This window comes from Pipistrellus hanaki (assembly GCF_964339955.1).
Source record: "Pipistrellus hanaki genome assembly, chromosome: 19".
Classification (NCBI taxonomy): Eukaryota; Metazoa; Chordata; class Mammalia; order Chiroptera; family Vespertilionidae; genus Pipistrellus; species Pipistrellus hanaki.
In genome coordinates this window covers 17,641,195-17,667,253 of record NC_140521.1, presented here as the reverse complement: position 1 = coordinate 17,667,253, position 26,059 = coordinate 17,641,195, and the positions used below count along the sequence as shown (strand labels likewise).

Below are 26,059 nucleotides of genomic sequence, written 5' to 3'. Positions count from 1 at the left end.
CAGGCAGCCTCACAGCAGCAAGGGCCGGATGGCCCAAGCACACCTGCCACCCAGCAGGGTCTGCCTGCAGCTCACCTCCAAGCGGGAAAGGAAGAACATCCGACAGCAGCTCAGCCCACCCTCCAGAGACAGCCCCAAATGCTGCTCATGGAGAGCGCGGTTCTGCTCTTTTTTTTAAAGGTGCATTTTGGGTAAAAATCATTCAAATAATACACAGGATTATAAGGTTGTAAAAATTCCGTCAGCTAAATATAATCACCTTTAACACTGAGATAAACAACTTTCCAGATGTGAATGGGCAAATACACACACACACACACACACACAGAGGTATCTGTAGCTATATACTAGTATATCTATAGTAATAAAAGCTAATATGCTAATTAAACCAGATATCTTTCCGGACAACCTTCCGGATGAAGCCAGGGCTGCGAGGGAAGCCCGGGTCCCAGGTGCCGGAGGGGAGCCGGTGCCGGCAGCCAGCAGAAGGAAGGCCTACAGTTGCACAAATTCCGTGCATCAGGCCTCCAGTATCTATATAAATAGCTATATATGGGTTTGAGAGTGTGTGTATGTGTGTGTACATAAATGTATACAACAATGATCTTACAAGTCCTATTTTGTAACCTCTTTCCCCACAACTACATGGCTCATTTTCAAGTGTGGTAGCATATAGAAATGAGGCAACAATGTATAGAAGGAAGAACATCACTTGGAGGCTAGTGTGGCCACCCACCCACGCTCTGCAACCTACTAGGTGGGTGGCTTTGGTCTCAGGGAGGCTGGTGGGGCAGGTGGAGCCGCAGGCTGGGGTCACCTGATGAGCCCACATACATCGCCCGTCCAGGGCAGGCACCATCAGGCTGGCTCTCCCCACCATAAGGCGAGAGAAGCTCACGCACAGAGAACTGAAGCCGGAACTGAACTCCTGGGCATCCAACAGAGCCCTGCCTCCCATCTCCCCCCCCCCCCCCCCCAAGGAGGGCCAAGTCCTGGCCCAGCGATGCTCACCTGGAGGTAGATGGCCGCCTCCTGATAATTCATCTCCCAGTGGTGTCCAGTGGGGCTCGAGGGAAAGCTCTCGCCCTCTGAGCTCAGGCTGGAGGCCTGGGAGCCGTGGGCGGCATAGCTGCCTCCATCTGCATTGGGAGAGGAGAGAGATTCACCTACAGCCCGGGAGGAGGAGGACAGAGACACGGCACCAGGAGGAAGGGCCTTGCGTGCTCGGACACACACGCATTCATAGGTCAATCTCCGCTCTGTGCACCAGGACAGCAAGAATCAGTGTGGTTAGGTAACAATATTGCTCCTTCTCTTGTTAAGTGAAAAAGCAAGTACAAAAGAGCACAAGGAAGGAAAAACATACAGCTGCCCACTCATCTTTACAGAAAAGAAAGAGAGGAAGAGAAGTAGAGCTCAGTGAAGTCAGCTGCCTACAGGAGAGGTGGGAAACGGGGTAGAAGTGTCACTCCGACTTTTTGTTTACTTTTGGCTTTTGGAAACGTGTTAATATTCTACTTAGTCACAAATGAAAAATAACTGCCCGGCTGGCGTGGCGCAGTGGCTGAGCGCCAACCTATGAACCAGGAGGTCACGGTTCGATTCCTGATCGGGGCACATGCCCGGTTGCGGGCTCCATCCCCCGTGTGGGGAATGCAGGAGGCATCCGATCCATGATTTTATGTCCTCACTGATGTTTCTCCCTCTCTCCTTCACTCTCCCTTTCTCTCTGAAATCAATCAAAATACATTTTAAAAAAGAAAGAAAAATAATTGGATTTGGTCCTAGCCAGTTTGGCTCAGTGGTTAGAGTGGTGGCCCGTGGATTGAAGGATCCTGGATTCGATTCCGGTCAACAGCAAGCTGCCTAGGTTGCAGGCCCTGGTCAGGGTGTGTGCCGGAGGCAACCAATCGATGCGTCTCTCTCACATCAATGTTTCTCTCTGTGTCTCTCCCTTCCAGTTTCTAAAAGTCCAAGGAAAATATCCTCGGTGAGGATTAACAACAAAAATAACTGGATTTGTTCCTTGGTGCGGGGTCATCTGTGGCTTCCACGTGCTGACCCCACACCCTTTCCTGCACGGCCCATCAGCCTCTGGAGAACATTCTTCGGCTCGGGCTGGCTCCACCCCTGGCTCCCGGGCAGGTGCCCAGGTGCAATGAGAGCCCCGCCCCTCCCCGGACAGGCTGGTTCAGGCAGGGGTGCTGCCCACGCCGGCCCCGGAGGGCTGAAACTGGGACTCGTCCTGGGCCAGTTAGGAAGGAGGGGTTCTCTCCCCATTGCTGCAGGCAGCTGCCTCGGCCACCATGTGGGGAAAGCCTGCCCGAGAAGGACGCCAACAGAGAACAAAACGGTGGCACAGGTGCCCCGACTGCAGCCTGGCTCTGCCTGAAATCTACCTCTGAGCGTTTCCAGAATCCTTTTATACTGACAGCTGCTGTCACAACTCTCAAGTGTCTCCACTAGCACGGGTCAGCAGGGACACCAAGAAACAGAGGAAGGACATCTATGATGAGACTTGGTTCCCCATAATCCACACTCCTAACCACCCCCTCCACGAGGTTGAAGAATCCCATTTCAAATCTATTCTGTGCAGATTTCCCCCCCCAAAGACAGCCACCATATTCCCTTTCGTCCACCCTGCTCTTCTGGAACCTTTCCTACAAAGAGGTGGAGTCTGTGCCTCTGCCCCCCCGAAACCAGGGAGTCTCTGTGACTACTTTGACCAACAGGATGGAAGATATGACGCTTCTGACTCCTAAGGCTAGTTCAACTTAAAAAAAAAAAAAAAAGTGTTTTTATTGATTTTTAGAGAGAAGGGAAGGGAGAGGGATAGAGAGATAGAAACATCAATGAGAGAGAATCACTGGTCACCTGCATCGTGCATGCCCCTCACTGGGGATTGAACCTGCAATCTGGGCATGTGCCCAGACCAGGAATCAAGCCTGTGACCTCCTGGTTCATGGGTCGATACTCAACCACTGAGCCACACCAGCCGGGCTACCTCCACTTTTTGCTCTTGGAACCATGTCCAAGAAGCCCACAAGGAGGACCAAGTCCCTCGGCCACAGCCCAGCTGAGCTCCAGGCCCACGGGCAGCACCAACTCTCCATCTGTTGAATGAGCCATCTCTGCTCCAGTCAAGTGTCCAGATGGACAGTGTGGGCAGCAGAGAAGCTGCCCCTCCCAGACCCCACCCCAACTGCAGGTTTATGATCAAAGTAAATGAGGTTGCTATGGTAAGGCACTATGCTTTGGAGTGGTTTGTTATAAGCAACTAGAGGCCTGGTGCACAAATTCGTGCACCAGTGGGGTCCCTTGGCCTGGCCTGCGGGGATCAGGCCGAACCCGGCTCTCCAATAATCCCCCGAGGGGTCCCGGATTGCAAGAGGGCCCTGTGCACCAGGCCTCTAGTCCAGCAGTCGCCAACCTTTCAGACCCCATGGACCACCAGTGGACCACGGACCACCAGTTGGCGACAGCTGCTCTAGTATGCATATAAGATCTTTGATTAATCTCTTACGCCCTCCCCACTTCTTCCTTCCCTCTGAGATTCATCAGTCTGTCCCATGTTTCCACACCTGTGGTTTCCGCTCCTGCGTGGAGCATCTGCCCCCTGGTGGTCAGTGTGCACCATAGCTATTTTTGGTCCTGGTCGGCCAGTCACTTAGGCTTTTATATATGTAGATAAGATAACATGCATATCTAAGCACCTAATACCCATCAACCTATCTAATTCTCACAACAGCCCTAAGAAGAAGGTTATGATTAGCCCCACCTCAGACTTGAGGGAGGAAGGTGCAGAAGGGCAAAGGCTAAGCCCCCCGAAGAAGCCATGCAGCTAGCGAGACGTGGGGCTGGGAGACCGTCCAGGCTGGGTGGCTCCTAAGCAGGAAGCCACGTGCCTCTCAAAAACTGGAAACCAGAAAAGGTGACAGGGTAGTGCCAGAAGGACCAAAACCTAGCAGCAGAAGCACTGAAAACGGAGCCAGAGCAGGAGGAGGGACACTGGGCTGCTGCCTGCATTTGGTGCTGCGGGCCCTTCTCTACGCAAGGCCAGCATTCGCCACTCCGACCCCAGAGCCCAGGTCTAAAGAACCAAGCCCCAGGAGGAGAGAGAAAGTCAAACCGCCTTCCTTGATCTGCTCACGGGACCAGGGAGGCATGTGGAGGTAGGAGCAGCCTCAGGCAGGCAGCTGGACATGCTGCCCCCCCCATGTGCCCGCGCCATGGCCTCTGCAGCCTTCACACACACAGCGGGGCCGGCGGCCCGGAAACAGCAGTGCCAGGTACAGCAACGACAGAGCGGATGGGCGGGTGATGAGCTGGCACAGATGCCGCGGGCATTAGCCTCCCTTGGCCAGTACTTCCTGTTCCCCGGCCCTTTCCCAGGTCTTTAACTGGCCTCCTTCCCCACCTCCCAGATCCCCCGAACATCGTCCTCTCAGGGGCCACCTTTGGCCTCTCTGAAGTCACATGCCCATCACCCTCGGTCGCTCTCACGCTGCTCTCTGCTTCCTCCTGGGGTTAACACCCCCCCCTCTTGCCCCCAGTACGTTAGAGCCAGCCTCCCTGCCTGGATGGCAGGGCCCTGAGGGCAGGGACTTTTGTCTTGTTCACCGAGGTGTCCTGAGAGCCCAGAACAGTGTCAGGCATGATGTAACCAGTGCTCAGCACTCAGATCTGAAGGGAAGCCCTAGCTCCAAAGATTCCAGAAGCACCCTTCCATGGGACACTGAGAGATGGCCAGTGGCCGGGGGGCACAGCGGGGGTGACCACCAGGGCCCGGTGCCCAGCCAGGGTGCAGGAGGGGTGCCCGAGGGCCTTATAAGGAGCTTGACGTGATCTGTATTTTCTCAAGATCATCCTTTAAGGACCTGCTGAGAGCGACTATGCTGTATAAGAGTAATTCCGAGCAGAGCCTTAAAGAGGACAGAAAGGAAAGAAAGGAAAACGGAGACGGGAACGGCCGAGGGGCAGGATGGGGAGCTGTGCCCTCCAGAGTGGCCTTTGTCCGCGGCTTCTAGCCTGTGTTCACACCGCACTTGCTCGGAACACAGGCCTTGGCTTGCTGACTGGGTCCCAAAGGCAAAGCCGATCAGCTTGCTTGTGGCTCTTATGTGGGGAGAGGGCTGAAAGGCCCTAGGTGGTGAGGGAGGCAAGGGCGGCCGAGGGGCTATTCAGGAGCCGCAGGTGATTTCAAAGAGCCGCCTTCATGCCGGCCCCGGCGGCTGGGCAGCGCAAGGAGGGGCTGTGGAAAGGGCATGGTGGAAGGCAGGGGGCCCTGTTCCTCCACTTCCTTTCATGGCAGCCTCAAACAGAGGCCAAGTCCAGCAGCACTCTGAGTGCATGGCAAGGGGGGGCGAGGGGAGCCCTCATTCCCTGCCCCCTCCGCCGGCTCCCACTTCCCAGGCTGGAGAGGCGATGGCCACGCTCCAGCGCCCAGTGCTTGATTGCTGCCGTCAGAAGGAACGCTTAAAGGCTTAGCTGCCTCCCAGAGGGAACGGACAATTATGGTCCGTAAAAGAGAGGGAGGCAGGGGGCTCAGGGGGGCCATCCGAGGTAAGGGGGCCACTGGACTGTGGTCTGGAGTTCAGGTGGGGGTGACCGGGGCACAAGGCCCTGCTCACGGGGGAACCGATTTCAGGGACTTCCTCAGAATGAGCGCCCTCAAAGCAGGAAGTGAGAGCTGTAAGGGGCTCCCCGTTCCTGGTCACCACTGGGCATGCGGTCCCAGGGGATGGGCTGTCCCCACGCTGAGGCCCACTGGGCCTGCCCCGGGTCGTCTGCCTGGGGAGCTCAGAGCTCCGTGACTGCTAGCACCTACCTGCCCTGATCAACTGCCCACCTGGGCGGAGCTTGCACTTCCGGGGGGTAAAGGTCCCCGGGGAAACGACGGGGGTCTGCATCTCCGGGAGCGGCCCCTGCTCGGAAAGAATCCTGGCCACCCAAGTGGGCAGGTGAGCTCTCACCCCAGGGCCAGCCCCATCCTGCGGGCTGGGCCGGCCTCACGCTGGCGATCATGAGAGACCACGTGAGAATGGGCATGTGGGACCTGGGACTTTGCCACCGTCCTTAGCCCGGGCAGGGAGGGCCCTTCCAGAAGGGCTGGATAGGGGAGGCAGAGGCAGACCGCCAAGGCCCGGCTCCAGGAGACAGGATGACCTCACCGCGGGGCCGGCGGGGAGCTGGCCCTCCACTGCCTCCTCCAGGAAGAGGACAGCCGGCCTCGGCCTCGGCATTTCCGCCTCGGCAGCTGGGCCGGGCCCGGGGGGAAGAAGAGAGAAGACATGCAGCAGGCAGGAGGGTGGGAGAAGCCAGTTTCTCTGCTCACCGGGTCCCAAAGGGCCGGGGGAGGCTGACCAGGAACACTCCTGGCAACCAGGAAGCTCCCACATGCGCCTCGGGGGAAAGTTCCCTGAAGGAAACGTCTCGTTCTGCACCCCCGGTGCCCTGGGCAGAGGGCACTCTGGTGAGAACCAGTCGGCAGCCTTTTCAGACCTGTAGGCCTTATGCAACGTCTACCCTTAAACTGCTCTCCCCGGATCCCGGCCATCAGCCCAGGGAGGTGAACGAAAATCGCTGGCCGAAGACGGGACCGGAACACCAGCCCTGCAGGACGGGCAGGCGGACACAGAACAGTTACAGAAACTCTGCCTCCGCGTCTGAGCACAGGCCGACGCACCAGGATGACCTGTTTGCACAGATGGCAACGCTGATGTAACAGGCCCAGACGCTCCCTGCAAAACAGCTGGCTGCTTTGCATGCAGCCTCTGCAACGGCCCTGCGGGGAATCCAGGGTTTCCGTTCGCTGGAGCACAGTGTGCAGCCGCATCCTGGGGGTGCTGGGTAAATAGAAACAGTTTCCATATGCCGGCCATAAAGCTGCACCAGGGAGGAGAGGGAAGGACAGGCGGAGGGGGGGCAGGATCTGCTGGGCGGGGTAACCACCGGCCCTTCCTTTGGGGCTTGGCGCAGGAGGCCGCTTTGGATAAAAGGCCTACGAGCTCCTTCCTCACGGGAGGCAGCTCTGATCAGAAAGAACGCAAGGCCATGGTTGTTCTGGGCAGGCTTACACGGAGGACCCGACCCCCGTGCAATCCTCATTCCCTTTCATTCTCTCTCCTAAATGCCTGCAACCAACCTCGCGCATTCTCAAACACACACACACACACACACACACTCCTGCACATCCTCTTCAAGACAAAAGGCTGCCCTGTTCACCCAAGTTCACTCCCAGCTGTTCCCCTCCCCTCCCCCAGTTCACCGTCTTATCCCCAGAGCCTCAGTTTCTTCTTCACCCATTAACTGGGACCGGCGCCAACTGTGCCCCGGGCATGACAGAAACAAATGCCAATACCCACAAAGCACTCGGAGCCCTCCGGAAGCCGGTGCCCACCAGAATGACAACGAGCAGCCGCCCAACCGCTCGCCAGTTGTCGCTGAGAGCCCCACTCCACGGGAGAACGCTGGGAGAGGGGAGGAAACGAACCGGCGTGACACTGATGGGTTTCCAGGCGCGGCGTCGCTGCACTGCCGGTGCCGGCTGACCCTGCCAAGGCCCCAGACAAAAATCGGGCAAGAGCCACTTTGCCGAGAGAGAGCAGAGCACACGCGCGTCCCCTCCTGCCCAGGCCTTCCCTTGCTGGTAACTGGCTGCAAGATGGTGTGGGAAGCAGACCCACATTATCCACACACATTACCAAAGGCTGCAGAGCCCCAAGCCAGGATACAGACCTCCAAAAGGCGAGAGCTGGCTCAGAGCCCTCCCCGCTGAATCGCTGGGCTCAAGCCCAAAACCCATCCTGCCAAAGGCTTAAGCCAGAGGCGGAAAGGAAAAACGGAAAGCTCCCCCAGGCCGGTCCCGTGGGTCAAGCGCTGTTCGAGGAGGAGGGGGTCCGGTTTGGAGCCGGCCAGGATAATGGGATAAGGCCCGGTGCCGCCTCCAACTTTGTCTCTGGCCGGCTGACAGGGATCTAAGGGGCCAAATCCAGAGGGAGTCTCTGTAGAGACTACAAGGCTGCCCGTGAACTTGAACTGGCTGGCAAGTTGAGAGCCATAACTAAGGAGGTGAACAGAGAGGCAGGAGGGCTGGGAAAATGAGCACCCCTTAATGGTCTACGGTGGTGGTCACTGCCCCAGGTGTCCACCCCACACAGGCCACTCAGAAACCTCCCATCCTGAGGCCACGACATGACCTTGAGAGCAACTCTCCAGTCTTAAGAAATCATGCGGGAATTTGGGGGAAGGGAAGAGGGGGAAGGGGGAAGTTCACAAAGGCTGACTTCCCAGATGCAAACAAACATAGTTTAATGTGAAGAGACATTTATTCAGCACCTACTGTTTACCAGGCATTGTGCTAGGTGTTGGATTTTTTTTTTAATTTTTATTTTTTTAAATTAACCATGAATTCTTGGCCTCACTGGGTTCACTCCCAGGAGGCGAAAGGAGGAACGTGATTCCAGTGCATTGAAGTCATGCGTTCGTTACAGCAGCCTGGAAAAGGATGTGACAACAGCTACCCTCCAGGGCTGCAGGGCAGGGGCAGGGCGGGATTCCCGGGTGAGGTCTGCGCAGGCTTCTGAAGAATGAAGAGTTGTCACCAGGTGGATGAGGGTGGGGTGGGTCTGCATTCCCAGAAATGGGAAGATCCTGCATAAAGCGCAGAGAAGCAAACAGCAGGGCCAGTGTGGGTTCCATAATCCAGAAGGTTCCATAGTCCTGAAGCTTAAAGAGCCAGAGATCAGGCCGATACCAAGAACTATAACAGCTCACACTCAGCACTGCATGTGCCCCAGACAGAGTGCTCAGGGCCAAAAGCCCGATGAAGCAGGTGCTGTTCTCCCCTCCAGCTTACGGAAGGGGAAACGAAGGCCCAGAGAGGCTGAGTGATTTGCCTAAGGTCACAGAGCAAGGATGTGGCCACGCTGGGGTTCGAGCCCAGGCCGCCCGAGCACCCGCCCTCTTCCCCCACCTGCAGGAGCCGCAGGCGGCCGTAAACCACGTTATGGAACTTGAACCCATGGGTTCTAACAGGGGGCACGCTGACCACCTAGCCAACATGGTCAGTCTTGGTTAACACGGTAGCCCCATCTACAAACATCCTGCTCGGGCAAACGGCAGGTTCCTCTTCCCGGGCAGCCACAGTGAGTCACATTTATGGGGCCGCTGAGGTCATTTCTATCGTAGAATCCTTCCACCACCCTTTGCACGAAGAACCACGTCCTGGCACCCCTCCCCCCCGCCCTTTGGCCAAGCGGAGAGAACACTGGGTTGCAGGCAGTTCCGTGGCGAGGCAGGACCTGATTTCTACCTCCTCTAAGTCTGTGAGTCTCAAGGTTTCACTTGCAATCATACTTCCCACTCCTGCGCCCCTGGGCTCATGAGGAAAACAAAAGGCTTTCCCTCCGACCCAACACCCATCACACGGCGTTCACCGAGCACCTTCCATGTGCAGAGTGCTTCAGATCATGTGAAAAAAGAAAACATATGTAAACACTAGGCACATCTCAAAGGCCCTACACTTCACACACACACACACACACACACACACCACACACACACACACACAGAGGCATGCGAGCGCCACTCTGTTTACCCAGTGAAGAGTGCAGCACCTGCGCGAACATCTGTCCGGATTCACTTGGAAGCAGCACAAATGCTAATTGTGGAGCACACAGGGACCGGGACGGGAGCGGCGGAGGAGCAAATGGAGATGAAAGGCATTTTTCACTGCACACAGGCAACCCCCCTCTCTGCGCCCCCACCCCCACCCCCCGGGCCCCTGCCCGGGGTCAGCAGACCAGCAGTGCTAGAGGAACGAGGCTGGCGGTGAGCCACACGCTTCATGCAGGCTACTGACGTGTCAGCTGATGCTGTCCTCTTGGCTCAGATCAGAAGTCTGCTCCAGCCCCTACCACAAGGGGGGGCGGAGGGGGAGGCGGGGGAGGGCCTGGGCCCTGGGCCTGGCTGGGCGCACAGAACACTGGCCACGCCCCGGCATCTGGATCTTCTGCCACGGCAAGCAGCTCTGCTCAGAAGAGCAGCGACAAGAAGGCACAGGCCGTTGGGGGAGTGACAGTTGGGAGGAAGTCTACATCCCAGAGAGCGTGGTGGCCGGGACACGCCACTTCTCCCGGGACCTGGGCTCGCCTGGCTGGTGCCGCTCCCAGAGGAGTCCGTGGCCAGGCACTGGGCTGACTCAGCCTTCTCTTCCTTACCCTCAGTCTCCCCTCCCATCGAGGGCAGAAGGCAGCCCAAAGGAGGCACCGCCGATGAAGAAAAATGCGAGAGAGACCATCTTAAAGGGCGGGCAGCCGCTGCAGCTACTGGAGCCCTTATCTCTGCGGCGCACCAGGGGGCCAAGGACGTGAACGTGTCCCTGCCCCACTTGCCACAACCAGACCCTTAACGAAATGCAAAGCCCAGCTCAGGTTCCTTAAGCAGAGGCCCGTGTTCTATGAGCATGTCCCATGGAATCCTTATGGCAGCCCTGAATGGAAACATCCTTATCCCCATTTCACAGATGAAGAAACTGAGATCAGGAAGAAACGGAGGCTCAGCTCCTTATTCAAGGTTGCACAGCTACCAAGAGGTGATGCGGGCAAGCCGGAGACCGAAGAAACGGGAGAGTGCTGTGGAGAGTATCAGCGGACGAAATCACGCCCCCAACACATGCACATTTCTTTCTGTGCGTGTTTTTATTCTCTAATCCTCACCCGAGGAGTGAGGGTATTTTTTCCCACTGGTTTTGAGAGAGAAAATGGAAGGGAGGTGGGAGGCGGGGAGAGAGACTTCGATGTGCGAGTCTGAATGCACCCCAAACTGGCAGCCCAAGTACATGCCCTTGACTGGCAATCAAACACGAGACCCTCCAGTGCGCAGGCTGGTGCTCTAACCACTGGCCAACACCGGCCGGGGCCACACACACACACACACACACACACATTTCTAACCACCTGAGAATTCTCCCAAGCCTCCCGATCTCCAGATCGGTGAGCCTGACACATGCCAGGACAGCATCCCACCCAAAAGGAAGCAGCCCTCCAGTGCCTGGAGGCTGTTGGTTCTGTTACAAGCTGGGCCCCATCGAGGCGACCGGTCCGGCTACAGGGCACACAGTGAAAGCTGTGACTGCAGACAGCGAGGCAGGCCAGCCAAGCGTGCACAGCCGAGCTGTGATAAGAGGGGACCCTTGAGAGCCACAGAGGGAAGACATCACGTTTGTCGACGACCACTCACAAGTGAAAGCCAAGGCATCCGGCGGCTTGGAGCAACTCCAAGCCATTAGCCAGCAGGGGGCCCCGCTCACTCCGCCCGAGCTGATTTCCAGCAAGAGCTAAACGAATAAGAAAAAATAAAAATAAAAACCCAATCTGCCCTAGCTGGTTTGGCTCAGTGGATAGAGCGTTGGCCTGAGGACTGGAGGGTCCCGGATTCGATTCCGGTCAAGCCGAATCAATTATTCTCTCTCATCATTGATGTTTCTCTCTCTCCCTCTTCTTTCCTCTATGAAATCAATAAAAATGAAAAAGAAAACTTTGTCTTAAAATAAAAGACAAAACTCAATCTAACAAAAAGAGAGGTGAGTGAGCTCAGCGCGGAGGGGAGCTGGGATCCAGCCACCAGGGCTGACACAGCCATTACAGGGCACGTGTGGGCTCCTGGAAAACTGCAAAGCCCTAGAGGCAGAGACCTAAGTGTCCAAAACATAGGCTGCTCCTAGAGGAAGCAGGGGCCAGGCCCCGCCCGGGCTATTTCTGACCTGGTCACGTGTGCACGTCTCCCTGTCATCCCAGAGGGCTCTGGGAGCAGGCCAGGGTGTGACTGACAGCCACTTGGGACCCTGGGTGTTTTTGGAACCTGGTGACTCACTCCCAGATTCGCTACTTTAATGACAGTTTTCTCAGTGCCCAGAAAAGACATGGCTCCTGCCTTTGCAAAACCTGTACATCCAGGAAGAGGCGCAGTTATAGCTGAAACCGGTGTGGCTCAGTGGGTAGAGCGTCGGCCTGCGGACTGAAAGGTCCCAGGTTCGATTCCGGTCAAGGGCAGGTACCTTGGTTGCGGGCACATCCCCAATGGGGGGGGTGTGCAAGAGGCAGCTGATCAATGATTCTCTCTCATCGATATTTCTAACTCTCTATCCCTCTCTCTTCCTCTCTGTAAAAAATCAATAAAATATATATTTAAAAAAAAAAAAAAAAAGAGGGGCAGTTATATAAAACATCAGGCAAAAACAACTGCACCTACTCCGGCGTTGCATGGGGTTGGCACTCTACCTTCCTGCCTGTCTAGTTCAGCCAGGCCACCTCCAATAGGCACCAGAGACACCAGAAAGAACGCCACGCCCGGCCGGCGTGGCTCAGTGGTGCAGCGTCCATCTATGAACCAGAAGGCCGAGGTTCGATTCCCAGTCAGGGCAGATGCGGAGGCTGCAGGCTCGATCCCCAGGGTGGGGTGTGCAGAAGGCAAACTGATCTATGATTCTCACCATTGATGATGCTTCCATCCCTCTCTCCTTCTCTGCAATCAATAAGAATATTTTTAAGTATGTGTTTAAAAAAGAAAGAAGTCCACAAGCAGGTTAAGCCTTCATGGAGAGAAACGTGGTTGACCAAACCCACCAGGATGAGCCCAGGGGTATTTATCACACCGTGGAAGGATGCTTTGCCGAACTCAGCCCTCCTGCCCGTATTTTAAATCACCTACTTCACCCAAAGTCCATTTCCTCACCATGTTTAGGAATCCATCATGGCACAAAGCAAACCCCGGTTCGGTACAGGAGACATTAATCACATCTCTCACACGTAGGGGCTGGGGAGCGAGCGGGCCTCTGGGCACGGAGGGCAGAGATTGAGGCGCAAACAGTGCCTTAAGAGGAGGGAGGGTGTGGAAATGCAGCCAGTATCCTAACCGGTTGGGGAGAAGGAGGGGGAGGGAAAGCTCATGGGCAGGAGGACGAAGGTCTACAAGTGAAATGGGGACAGATCAGAAGCATGAGACAAGCAGCCCAGCCCTAGCCAGTTTGGCTCAGTGGGCAGCGCATCAGATCAGCCAGTGGGTTGAAGGGTCCCGAGTTCGATTCCAGTCCAGGGCGGGTACCTCAGTTGCAGGCTCAATCCCCGGCCCTGGTTAGGGCGTGTCGAGCAGGCAACCAATCAATGTGTCTCTCACATCAACGTTTCTCTCAGTCTCTCCCTCAAAAAAGAGACAAGCAGCCCACAGGGAGGTTCGGTAACGAAGGTGGTTAAATAAGAAAATAATCGAGATGATGGGATTATTGAAAACGGGAGATTATAGGAGCAGCCCTAGGTTTTTTTGTTTGTTTGTTTGTTTGTTTTAAATATATTTTATTCATTTTGTACAGAGAGGAAGGGAGAGAGATAGAGAGTTAGAAACATCGATGAGAGAGAGTCATCGATCAGTTGCCTCTTGCACACCCCCTACTGGGGATATGCCCGCAACCAAGGTACATGCCCTTGACCGGAATCGAACCCGGGTCCCTTCAGTCCCCAAGCCGACGCTCTATCCATTGAGCTAAACCGGTCCCGGCAAGCAGCCCCAGGTTTTAAAATGTTTGATTATCGGTTCTGATTTCTGGGGTGGAGTGCAGAACGGAGGGCAGCCTGCCAGGAGTGTAAAACTGCTCCCGGCCTGGAAAGGGCTGGGCCACCACTGCCAGGCGCCGGGCCAGGCAGGGAATGTGGGGCAGGGCACTTGGCCTTCGAGGGCTGCGTCTGTCACTCGATCCGAGAACTTGGCCTCCCTCTCACCAAGGGAGCGGGGCTCAGTTTATGGTTTCCTGATCTGTGCTCGGGGTAACCAAACTGTGCAAGGCCCGAGGGTGGAGGTGGCAGGGCTCTGTGGTCAGGGTGCGTCACACGCCTGCCTGGTGCCTGCCTGGCAGACCACCAACACCGGCTGAACCAAGCAGCCCCTCTGTGCCCCTGTCTGCTGCCTGGGCAGGTAACACCCTCCCCGCACCTCAAGTTGCACATCCCTTTCCCCAGCATCCCCAACTCCTACTTGTCCCTAAATCCCCATCCACAGGCTGATCTGCTTACTCCTTAGTTGAGTCTTCAATGTCATTTTCTCTCTCACCGCCAGCCACAGCTCCAGATCCACCAAAACTCACCCCGGGGCTATGAACGCAAATGCCTGTGGCATGCGGCGGGTATCAAACCTGGGGAGCTGGGGTGTGAGAGACCAGAGGGGCCACGTGCTCACGCTGAGCGCAAACATACACCTGCTTAAACACTGCTCAGGCCAAACCAAGCAGGTCCCAGCGTGTCCCTGGGCCACCTCCATGCCATCTGGCCTTGCCCCCTTCCCAGCCACTCTCTGCAGGGCAGCCCGAGTGCATTTCAGACCCTGCCCTGAAACGGGACAGGTCACTCCCCTGCTTCTCCAGCACCGCAGGATGGAGTCTCAATCCCCAGCATGGCCCTGGGGGCGGGGAGGGACCCTCGGAGACCATGCAGAGCGGAGGTGGGGAAGTGTGCACGCTGAGGAGAAAGCTGTCGATTGCTCGGCGGGTGCAATCATGGCTGTCCTCTGTGGCTTCCCCCTCTCCCCCCACACTTACTCATGCCTCTGGTTTCTCTGTGATGAGCCAATACAGCTTGTACAGTGAAACCCCGATGGTTTTGCTATTTTTGCAACATGAAAGGGGGTTCTAGGTATCACACTCTAATGTAGGAGAAATACCGTGTAGGCAATAAAAGTTTAATTAAAAAAATAAATAAATAACCCTGGCCAGTATGGCTTAGTAGTAGATCATCAGCTTGAGAACTGAAGGGTCAGGGGTTCAATTCCCAGCCAAAGGCATGTACCTGGGTTGCAGGTCGATCCCAGGCCCCGGTCAGGGCGCATGTGGGAGGCAACCAACTGATGTATCTCTTTCACATGGATCTTCCTCTCTTTCTCTCCCTTTCCCCCTCCCTCTCTTCCACTCTCTCTAAAGATCAGTGGAAAACATATCACCAGGCGACGATTAACAAAAAAACAAAACGAAGATGAAGATAGGCACCAGCTTCCTTCTGGAAAAGCAAATTCCCCCTGAAACCCTGTGTCTTCCAGAGCCTGACTTCCTGGTGTGCGGCCCATCGGGAGGAGCCTGAGTTTGGAGCCAGAAGACATGGGTTCGACGCGGCCATGGGCACCGGCTGACTGCATGCGCTTGGGCAAGTTCCCACCTCAGAGCCTCGGTTTCCTTCCTCAGATGAAGACAATGAGACCAACTGCGCAGGTCTGCGGGGAGGATGCGGGAGACGCCCAGGGAGGTGCCTCGGACACCGCCTGGCACGTAGTAGGAGCCCAATAACCATGAGCCACTCTTTTCCTCGTGCATGGCCTTCCCCAGCTTGGAATGGAGAGAGAGAGTCGGGAAATGGCCCAAACAGGGAATTCTTCAGCAAAGGGAGGAGAATGGGGAGCCGCCCCCGTGGGTCCCTGAGCACAGGGTGGGAGGGGCAGTCTCGAACCCTTGGTCCCTTCCATAGAGCAGGGCTTCCTTCCTGGCCCCGTGCTCCATCTGATCCGAGGCAGCCCGGGGGCGCTGCGACCAGAGCCACCAGAGGCCCCCGCTGGGAGCCCTCAGAACCTCCCCACGGCCCTCCCCAGCTCGGAGGCTGAGGAGCAGCGCGTTCTGGCTCATGAAGCTCTCGGAGCAAATGTGAACTTAGACCCCCCTAAGGCGACGGGGAAAGAGCAGTGCAGCCGGTCCCGCCCGCACCCAGCTGCCGCTGCTGCCATTTCGAGGCGGCAGCTATCTGCATGCGGAGGGGAGAGATGGCATTTCGTGGCAGGGGGGCCCGAGGCGACAGACAGGATCCCCCGTGAAGACGCAGAGGGCCAAGGAAGCCAAGGCTTCGCGTTTCGGAGACCAGGCTGGAACCCAGCATGCCGGGTGCTTGCTCATTTTAATCGGTGCCTCCGTCTGCCTGGTGACACCAGGCTATCTGCCTGGGCGAGGCCCTAAGAAAGCCAGGGGGAATGACTCTGGCGGAGCCAAATGCCCCCGCTCCCTGGGAGGCTGTGAAACTCTTAATTGCTGTTAGGTCTCCAGCTGCCACGCTGCCTCCTTCCCCGCTTGGCGGCGGCCACCTGCTGGCCCAGCAGCAAGGCAAAAAGGATTCGGGTCTTGGCCTGGGTTCAGGACCCCTGCCTGTGAGCCATGATATTCCAAACAAGCACAGCCTCTGGCCATGATAAACACACCTATGATGGGCATCTCATTAAATCTCCCCAACAGCCCTCCTGCAAGACACTCAGATCAGGTAGGAGGGGGAGGCCTGGAGAAGCTGAGCCCCACACTAGCCAGGATGGGAGGCCCGGAGCTGGGCTGCAGAGGCCACAGGCTTGACCACTCCGCTACTCAGGGGATCACAAATGGCAAAAGCTATACAAGCTGAAACCGGTTTGACTCAGTGGATAGGGGACTGAAGGTCCCAGGTTCGATTCCGGTCCAGGGCATGTACCTATATATATATATATATATATATATATATATATATATATATATGTATATTTATTTATTTTTTAAAGCTATGCAAGTCTCTCAGGCTTTCGTCTTAAGCAAGCACACTGGAGAGAATGGGTCAGAGAAAGAACCTGGGGCACAGACTTCGGCGACGGAGCCCATGTGGGGAGTGATCATCCTGGGATATACGCCCCGCTGCTCTTCCCAGCGCATCTTGGCTATCTCTGCACTAAGACCCATCGCACCCTGGCCTGGTGCCAACTGGCCGTGGCTGCGTAAACACGCTGGAAAGGGAGCCAGAGCATCATGGGTTGACCCTCTTCAAGGGGACAGTGACCTTCCACGCGGCTAGATGCCACACTGGGCTGCAGGTAACTGCCAGGCACCATAGCGGGCATCAGGGTGAAGGAGGGAGAGGGCCTCCTCTGCTCTGTTACCTAAGCCTTACCCAGGATGGCCTGTCGCCCGGCAACCACGAACCACCAGCACCAAAGGAGCTCGTGATGCTACGTGCCCTGCTCAAGCCTCAGCCACCTCCCTTGCCCCCGATCGCTTTTCACCAGAGAAGGAAGGCACAGAGCACAGGCCCAACTTGGGCAGCTAATGAGTTTAAAGGCAACAAGAAGGCAAAAGCTGAATGGGACCAGAGTTCCCTTGGGAAGTCCCCGGGACAGCCCACGACACTGAGACTGTGTCTGGTGGCAGGCTAACGACGGCCCGACGCCCAGTGCCCCAGTGCCTGGTGTGGGCTCTCTCCAGCCTGCACTGGCAGAGGCCAGCCCCGCTGAACTGTGCTCAAGGTCATTCCTAAGTGCCAGGCTTTAAATACCTCCGCTGCTACCTGCCTCCCGGACCAACTGCCTGTGCGTCATTCCTTAGCATTTCGGCAGCTCCCGCAGGGCCCAGAGATGACCGAGTCTTGGATAAAATCCATTCTCGCCCATATATGGGGGGGGAAAACAAAACCCAAACCGTCCAGTTTCCTGCAGGGACAATGTCCCATCATAGGTCACCTCCAGGTAAGATCAAAGGGCACTGGCAGCACGGCCAGGGTCCTGGGAATCTGCATCTAAGCAAAGGGCAAGAGTGTTCTGGGCTGAATCGTGTCCCCCTGCGTGTTCTATGTTGAAGCCCTAGCCCCTAGGACCTCAGGGATGGCTGTATTAAAGACAGGGCCTTGAAAGAGGTAGTCAAGGTGAAATGAGGGCATAGAGGTGGGCCTAACCCCATCTCACTGGTATCCTTATAAGAAAAGATTAGGCCCGGCTGGTGTGGCTCAGTGGTTGAGTGTCAGCCTATGAACCAGGAACTTAGGGTTCGATTCCTGGTCAGGGCACAGGTCCGGGGTGCAGGCTCGATCCCTAGCAAGGGGCATGCAGGAGGCAACCAATCGATTCTCTCTCATCATGGATGTTTCTATCTTTCTCTCCCTCTCTCTTCCTCTCTGAGAAAATCAATAAAAACATATTTAAGGGGGGGAAAAAAATCAATAAGTCATCTTTAAAACCAAAAAAGAAAAGATTAGGACACAGAGCAAAGGATGAACACGTGAGCAAACAGTGACAAGGCGGCCATCTGCAAGCCAGAGAGAGAAGCCTCAGAAGAAACCAAACCTGCTGATCCCCTGATCTCAGATTTCCAGCCTCCAAACTGTGAGACCATAACTTTCTACTGGTCCCCTGCCGCCATCTGTGGTATTTTGCCCCAGCAGCCCAAGCAGCCCAAGACAAGGAATATGTAGGTACGGAGCCAGAGGAAGCCATGGACGACAGCTGCTGGTCAAGGCGGAGCCCAGGCTCGCCCGCGGCGCACGCCCTTAGAAAGCCTGTTTAGCTCCCAGTGCCTCACGCCCGGGGAGCGCCAACTCCGCTGCAGACCTCCGCCTGCATTCTGCCAGCTCCTTACCACCTCAAGGGTTACGTGAGCCACCGCCCGGGGCAATGGGGGCAGCCTACAGAACATCAGCTCTGCTGGGAGAAATGAGACTCAAACCCCTGGTTAGGAGGACAGGGATGCTTGCTGCCCACCTCTGAGTGGGACTCCCAGACAGCCACTCCCAAGAGCGACAAGGCGCCAGAAACCCCACAAGGTGTAACCACGACTTGCTGACTGGGTCATCAAGCTCGGTGATAGCACAGACGAATGGAACGCAGGGCCTCCGAGGTGATCAGATGGCTAAATAAGTAATTACCACGCAGTAAGCCACTTGTCATAATGGAAACCTCGTGGAGACACCAAAGCAGAACAGGGTAGTCATTAGCCCTGAGAGGGGAGGTTCAGAGATCTCAGCAGGATTTCCAAGGCAGGACTGAAGCTTCTGAGCAAGCAGGAGGCGGGGGAAGGCATTCCACAGTGAGGTGCCAGCAAGGTGGTTTCAGAATGCAGGGCCGGACGCGCAAACTAGCAGTGCGACGTTGTGGCCAGAGGCAGGAAATGGGGCAGATCAGGTTAGAAGGTGCTAGGGCACCCAAGCCCTCGTATTGGGCCTAGAGCTTGGCCTTCATCCCGCAGGGGATGAGGAGGTCCCGGGAGCTTCGAGCTGGGGAGATGACAGGGCTGGATTTGTGTTTTGGACAGAATGCTCAGACAACAGGGAAGAGGGTCGCTGGATAGAAGGTCAATGCCAAACTAACAGAGGGGAAAGCAGGCCTCCTCTGAAGGCTTTTTCCCCCTCGGACAGGCCCTGCTGCCTTCCCAGCCAGGCTTGGTGCAGGACATCCACTCCTTCTTAGAGGTTTTAGCCAATGTCTCAGTAAGAAGGTGAGACACTAAGGCACTGGGGAGAAAGTCCCATTTCCCTGCACCCTGTCACTTTTATATTTTGTATATGCTTTTTTAAGAAACAAATCCAGCCCTAGCTGGGTTGGCTCAGCGGATAGAGTTTTGGCCTGCGGACTGAAGGGTCCCGGTTTGCTTTCTGTCAAAGGCACATACCAGGTTGCATGTGCAATCCCCAGTAGGGGGCATGCAGGAAGCAGCCATCAATGATTTCCTCTCATCATTAATGTTTTTGTCTCTCACTCCTCTCCCTTCCTCTCTGAAATCAATAAAAATATATTAAAAAAAAAAAAAAAAAAAAAGACAAACAAATCCAGTTCAGCCAGTGTGGCTCAGTGGTTGAGCATCGACCCATGAATCAGGCGGTCACAGTTCAATTCCCAGTCAAGGCACATGCCCAGGTTTTGGGCTTGGTCCCCAGTAGGGTGTGTGCAGGAGCCGATCAATGATTCTCTCTCATCATTGATGTTTTTATCTCTCTTCCCTTCTCCCTTCCTCCCTGAAATCAATAAAATAAATTTTAAAAATTAAATTAAATCAAAAAGAAACAAACAGCCCTAGTCGGATTGGCTCAGTGAATGGAGCGTTCGGACTAAAGGATCCCAGGTTCGATTCTGGTCAGGGGCATGTGCCTTCGTTGCAGGCACATCCCCAGTAGGAGGTGTGCAGGAGGCAGCTGATCGATGTTTCTAACTCTCTATCCCTTTCCCTTCCTCTCTGTAAAAAAAAAAAAAAAAATCAATAAATATATTAAAAAAAGAAAGAAAAAAAGGAAGAAAAGAAAGAAAGAAAGAAAGAAAGAAAGAAAGAAAGAAAGAGAGGGAAGGAGGGAAGGAGGGAGGGAGGGAGGGAGGGAGGAAGAAAGGAAGGAAGGAAGGAAGGAAGGAAAAAAGGAAGAAAGGAAGAAAGGAAGGAAGGAAGAAAGGAAGAAAGGAAGAAAGAAACAGCCCCAAATAAGCCACCAACTTTGTTACAAGGACAGTCCCATGAACGGCCTATCCAAGGTTAGCTTTGTCTTTCTGGCCTACTTCCTACTCATCAAGCTCTATCATCGGTTTAAACCTGATGTTGACACAGAACTAGGCTGTTCCTCGCACTTTGATCCTGCAGGAGAGCGGGACACCCTGCCACCAGCTCTGATACTTGGAAGAACTTAAAAGGAACCCACGACAATGATCGGGATTTCGATTTAGAAACTTGAGCCTATTTCCAGAATGATCCAACCCTCCCTTAGCGCATAAACCACCTTCCTTGCAGTCCATTCCCTTGTTGGTCATGGATGGCCCACCCCTCACTAGGAGGGGGTCCTCCTCTGAAGTGGAGACTGTGTCACTTTATTCACACCCCTTTCCCAAAGCACCTTACACAGTGGCATGAGAGGGAAGATCAGAGAAGCATTGCTCCTTACTAGCTGTGTGACCTTAGACAAGTTACTTAACCTCTCTGAGGCTGTTTCTTCTTCTGTAAAATACAGATAACAATGACTCTATTCTTGAGGATATATGATGAGATAATATATGTAAATGCTAAAGGCCAGTGCTCACATTCATTAAGGGCTTCTGAAGGGGAAAAAAAAAGAGGAGGAAAAGAATCAGGAGGAGCAGGAAGAGAAGAAAAAAGGGAGGAGGAGTGGGGGAAGAAACTTTGGAGTCAGATGGTCTTGGGTTCAAATCTTATCTCCACCACTTGCGTGCTGTGTGGCATGAGGCAAGTTACTTACCCTCTCTGACTCATTGGTTCCTCCTCTATAAAATCCTTGCAAAAGGATTTTTAGTTAAGGTAAGAGATAAGAAAGAGCCAAACATACGCCTGCAAGTTCTAGGGCATTTAAGAAATGTGCCTGAAGTCAGCGTCTGGTTTCTCAGCCCTGGCTTACAGTCTAAGCCTCCCGGACTACCGAGCTCTGCCGCCCCAGCTGAGTGAACACGCCCCAGCGTGGAGAGGCCAGTTCAGAGGGAGCCAGGCTGCCCCCTGCACTCCGTCCACAGGACACAGCTCTCTCCATCCCTTCCAAGAGACGCCTGCTGGGCTCCCCGCAACCAGCTGCATCGTCTCTGGACAAGAGGGAGAGGAGGGCAGGCTGGTCCTCACCTGGACCCACGTATCTCCACTTCTGAACCGAGGGAGAGCAGCAGCCCTCGGTCCGTCCTGGCCCAGGCACATCCTGGCTCAGCACACAGCCGGCGGGGGAAACGCCCATTTGCTAAAGCGTGAGTCCCTGCCGCCTGAGGGCCGTTCAGAAAAGGCGAGTTATTTTAAGCCTCTCGCGGACCCGAGGCCCCAGCAAATAAAGCAAATGGCTTTGGGACTAGCACCAGGAAGGGTTTTAAGGCTTCTCGTTCTGCCAGAAGCACACTTAAACTTTAAAACATTTAAAGCTCACAAGCTCTCTTGGGTTCACCTTGCGCTAGGCTGAGGTTGAGAGGAAGACAAAGCAAACCCGGAAATCCTCAAATCAATGGATCACGACAAATGTTTGCGGTGGGGGGTGGGGGGGCGGCTCCATCCAGGGCCACGCAGGGACAGAGCCCCAACAGGGCGCAGCAGGCAACTCTGCCTGCCCTCTGCCAACAGCGTCAGAGTGGGACAGACGGCCGGTGTTGAAATCTGTTTCTTTTTTTAACCAGGAATGGGGCAGGGAAGCTAGCCAAGGCGCAGGTGTGCCCGAGGTCCCCACCAAGCATCCAGGAACAAAGTCAGATGCAAAGGGGGAGGTGGGGGGAGGGAAGCAAGGGCTCCTGGAAGCATCCCTCAATTGGGGTGCAGGATTAGGACCCTGCAGTCTCCCAGGAGTTTGTGTCAGATCCTAGGGGTCAGATACAGAGGCAGGCCCTCGGGTACCATGTCAACAATCAGACCATCAAAGCCCACAACTCACACCCTGAAGTGGCCCCCCAGCCCCCGGCCCCAGTCCACCCCACCATCTTACTTCTGTCCGGCAGCTCCTCTTGGCCCAAGCCGTTGGAAGGAGCCAGTGGGGCGCTGCCGCCCTCCTCCAAGGTCAGGATGAGGGGAACATCGTCATCCAAGTTCATGGCCATGGTCTTCTCTCCTGCCGGGCCTCAGGATGTGATGTCCAGGGCTGTAGATAGTCTCTGCTCTGCGCTCCCTTTCAAAGCCTCTGGCCCAGAGATGCTTCTCAGAGACTCCTCCATTTGAGGCATCATCTACAGGTTGGGGAATTTAAAAAAAAAAAAATCATTAAAATACAACCACTATTGCCGAAACAGGTTTGGCTCAGTGGATAGAGCGTCGGCCTGCGGACTGGGAGGTCCCGGGTTCGATTCTGGTCAAGGGCATGTACCTTGGTTGCGGGCACATCTCCGGTGGGGGTGTGCAAGAGGCAGCTGATCGATGTCTCTCTCTATTCGATGTTCCTAACTCTCATCTCTCTCCCTTCCTCTCTGTAAAAAATCAATAAAATATATTTTAAAAATAAATAAATAAAATAAAATACAACCACTACGGATGAAAATGTTCTGCAGTTAGATAGTGGTGATGGTTGCTTAATCTTGGGAAAACACTAAAAACCACTGGATGGTACCCTTTAAAATGATGGAGTACTGCAATATAAAATAGCATTAAAAATGAGAGGAGCCCGCCCTAACCGGTTTGGCTCAGTGGATAGAGCGTTGGTCTGCGGACTGAAAGATTCCAGGTTCAATTTCGATCAAGGGCATGTACCTTGGTTGCGGGCACATCCCCAGTGGAGGTTGTGCGGGAGGCAGCTGATCGATGTTTGTCTCTCATTGGTGTTTCTAGCTCTCTATCCCTCTCCCTTCCTCCCTGTAGAAAATCAATAAAATATATATATATTTTTTAAATGAGAGGAGCCTTAACTGGTTTGGCTCAGTGGATAGAGAGTCAGCCTGCAAAGAGTCCTGGGTTCGATTCTGGTCAAGGGCACATGCCTGGGTTGTGGGCTCGATCCCCAGTAAGAGGTGTGAAGGTGTTTCTCCCTCATCATTGATGATTCTATCTTTCTCTCCCTCTCCCTTCCTCTCTGAAACCAATAAAAATGTGTGTTTTTTTTTAAATGAGAGGAAAACTCTGCAAGAACAAATACTGCAGTTAATGGTAATTATGTCTAGAGATTAAGATTATGACTAATATATTCCACCTGCACCCTTTTGGTTCTTGTTTGTGTGTGAGTTTTATAAAGATTTTGAAGACTTAAAAAATATGTAACCATTAAAGTAATTGTAGTTAATACGGTACTAGATGAGCAATTTTTAGGTAAATCGGATTGAAACTCCATGATAGATAGATGGAATTACTATCCTCCATAACAAAGGGAGAGACTTTAGGCTCAGAGAGGTTAAGTAACTTGTCCAAGAACACACAGCTTTGAACTACGCAGTTGGACTCCAGCCCTATGCTCCTAACCACTACACTACAATTCCCCCAAGTCCAAGCCCTGGTATTTAGGCAGCACTTAGCTCCAATGACCTGGAAAAAATTAGTGTGCCAGGTCACTTACACTTGCCCATCGCATTCTTTTTTTTTTTTTTTTTAAATCCTCACCAGAGAATATTTTCTCCATTGATTTTTAGAGAAAGTGCAAAGGAAGGAGGGAGGGGAGAGAAAAAACCATTGATTGGTTGCCTCCTGCATGTTCCCTACCAGGGCTGGGGAACCTGCAACCAAGGTATGCATTCTTCACTGGGACTCGAACCCGAGACCCTTTGGTCCACAGGCTGATGCTCTAACCACTGAGGAAACAGCCGGGGCCTGGCACTCTTATACAGGCATTATTATCCTAGACCAGTGGTAGGCAAACTGCGGCTCACGAGCCACATGCGGCTCTTTGGCCCCTTCAGTGTGGCTCTTCCACAAAATACCACGGCCTGGGCGAGTCTATTTTGAAGAAGTGGCGTTAGAAGAAGTTTAAGTTTAAAAAATTTGGCTCCCCAAAGAAATGTCAACGTTGTCCTGTTGCTATTTGGCTCTGTTGATTACTGAGTTTGCCGACCACTGGCCTAGACTTAGTGCTTGAGGAGGAAGGGAAAGAGGACCCGGGCATTTTTTTAAGTGATGTCCCGAGTCACACAGCAAAAGCCCTCATCCCGAGTTCCCAGTTTAAGACACCCGGAACCAGCCTGCTACCGTTCCTGTTTATACACATTCCCAGTTCCGCTGGGGAGGACCAGAAGCAAAGCCCAGACTCAGCAGATCTGACGGCAGACCTTTGAACTGGAAAACAGCAGCAGGTTCCTTCCTCAGGCGGTGGCCTCCCGGGCTCCGTCAGCTCGGGCTCCAGACTAACCCACCGAATGGCAACCCCGCACCTGGCTTCTCTCACAGACCATCAGGACCACCTCCAGCAGGTCCCGGGCACCCACATCTTCTTAAGACAAAGCAGCAAAATCAAGCACCGCTCTCCTGGCTGCTGCTAAGCCTGTAGCTCTCTCTCTGTCCGGCAAACTCCCTGTGAGATTCCTGTGGCTGTGTCCTCCGGATCTGGGGATTTCTTTTGCATTTAAAATCTCAGTATTGGACGGAAGAGGAAATCCCAAACAAGACACTACTATTGGGCTATCTTAAGAATTTTATTTATTTTCCTTTTGGTTCAACTTTTTTTTTTTTTTTTTTACCACGGATATTTTCAAACATACTCAAAGGAGAGAGAGAGCATGGTAATGAACGTCCTTGTACCTTGCACTCAGGTTTGACCATGAAAAACATTCTGCCCTCAGATCGTGCTGTGGTTGTTGAGAAATACCCATTTCACAGATGACGAAACTGAGGCTTACAGGCATTAACTCAACCGCCTCTTCTAAGTCAACAGCAAAGAAGTGAGTGCAGAGCCCAGTTTCCCACCCAGGCAGCCTGACTATAGGGACATCCCCTCCTGGAACCAGTCCTGCTATCGGAACTCACTCAAGCCCGTCATTTTAAGGGGGGAAAAGGGAGGCCCGGAGCGGGGAAGAGACTTAGCCCAGGGCTCCTCCTGCGGGCTTGGCCTCTCGCTCTATGGAGGACACAGAAGGAAGGGTCACCCTCGGGAACAGGTCCCAGGAGAGGGCCAGCAGCCGTCTGCCCCTGCTCCCTGACCCGGCCGGAGTCTCTTATGGAGGTCCCCTTAGGGGCGAGGAGCAGGGGAGGAAGGAGGAATGCGGGCTCCAGCTCCACGTGCTCTCAGCCCTGATCGGGAGGGCCCCCCAGAGCGGGGGTCGCCCCAGGAAATCCGGGACCAGGAGACAGGGTGCAAAGCCCCAGCCTGGGCCGGACGGAGAAGCGCGCGAAAACTTCCCCGCAGTCCCTCCGCCCGCCCGGCCCGCCGCCCGCACTCCGGCGCCCAGCTGCAACCCGTCAGCCGGCGCCCTGTGACCCCGGCCCCCTGCCCTCTCCTCGGCCATCCCCCGCCCCCCTCGGATTCTTACACGCGCCGCCCCAGCAGCCCGGACCGCGCGCCGGGCTCGGCACCGTGCAGCCCAGCCTGCTGGCGCCGCCGCCGCCGCCGTCGCCGCCACAGCCCGGAGCGCGGAGTTGTTGCAGCCGCCGCCGCCGCCACTTTGGCCGCTGCCACCACAGCAGCTGCGCCAGCCCTCTCATCCGCCGCCTACCCTCCACCCCGCCGGCCCCGCCCCCTTCCTCCTTAGCCGCGGCCCATTCGCTAGCTAGGCTGCCGTGATGAGTTCTAATTGGCCAATCCTCAAGTCCTTCCCCTTTTCTCGCCCACTGCCGACGCAAGACCCCCTGTCCGCCTCCTAGAGAAGGGGAGGGACTGAGAAGCTCCGCCCCTTTCCCCTCTCCTCCTCTCTAACTCATTCAGCCCACCTCAGAGGCAGTCCGTGT

At 54.9% G+C, this 26,059-nt stretch overlaps 1 protein-coding gene across 3 annotated transcripts in view; it reads right to left on the bottom strand.

The window, feature by feature from the left end:
• Positions 1-25,806, bottom strand: part of TPCN1 (two pore segment channel 1) — a 49,714-nt gene extending 23,908 nt beyond the window's left edge. For 2 of the 3 annotated variants that reach the window (XM_084868278.1, XM_084868280.1), the window contains exons 1-3: positions 25,645-25,806; positions 22,191-22,428; positions 1,012-1,139 (exon numbers count right to left, since the gene is read on the bottom strand). In XM_084868278.1, coding sequence (XP_084724404.1) covers positions 1,012-1,139; positions 22,191-22,302 — 240 coding nt within the window. In that variant the 5' untranslated portion in view covers positions 22,303-22,428; positions 25,645-25,806. The remainder of the gene's footprint in view (positions 1-1,011; positions 1,140-22,190; positions 22,429-25,644) is intronic. The other variant, XM_084868279.1, reaches the window with a different exon arrangement.
• Positions 25,807-26,059: the final 253 nt, after the last annotated feature.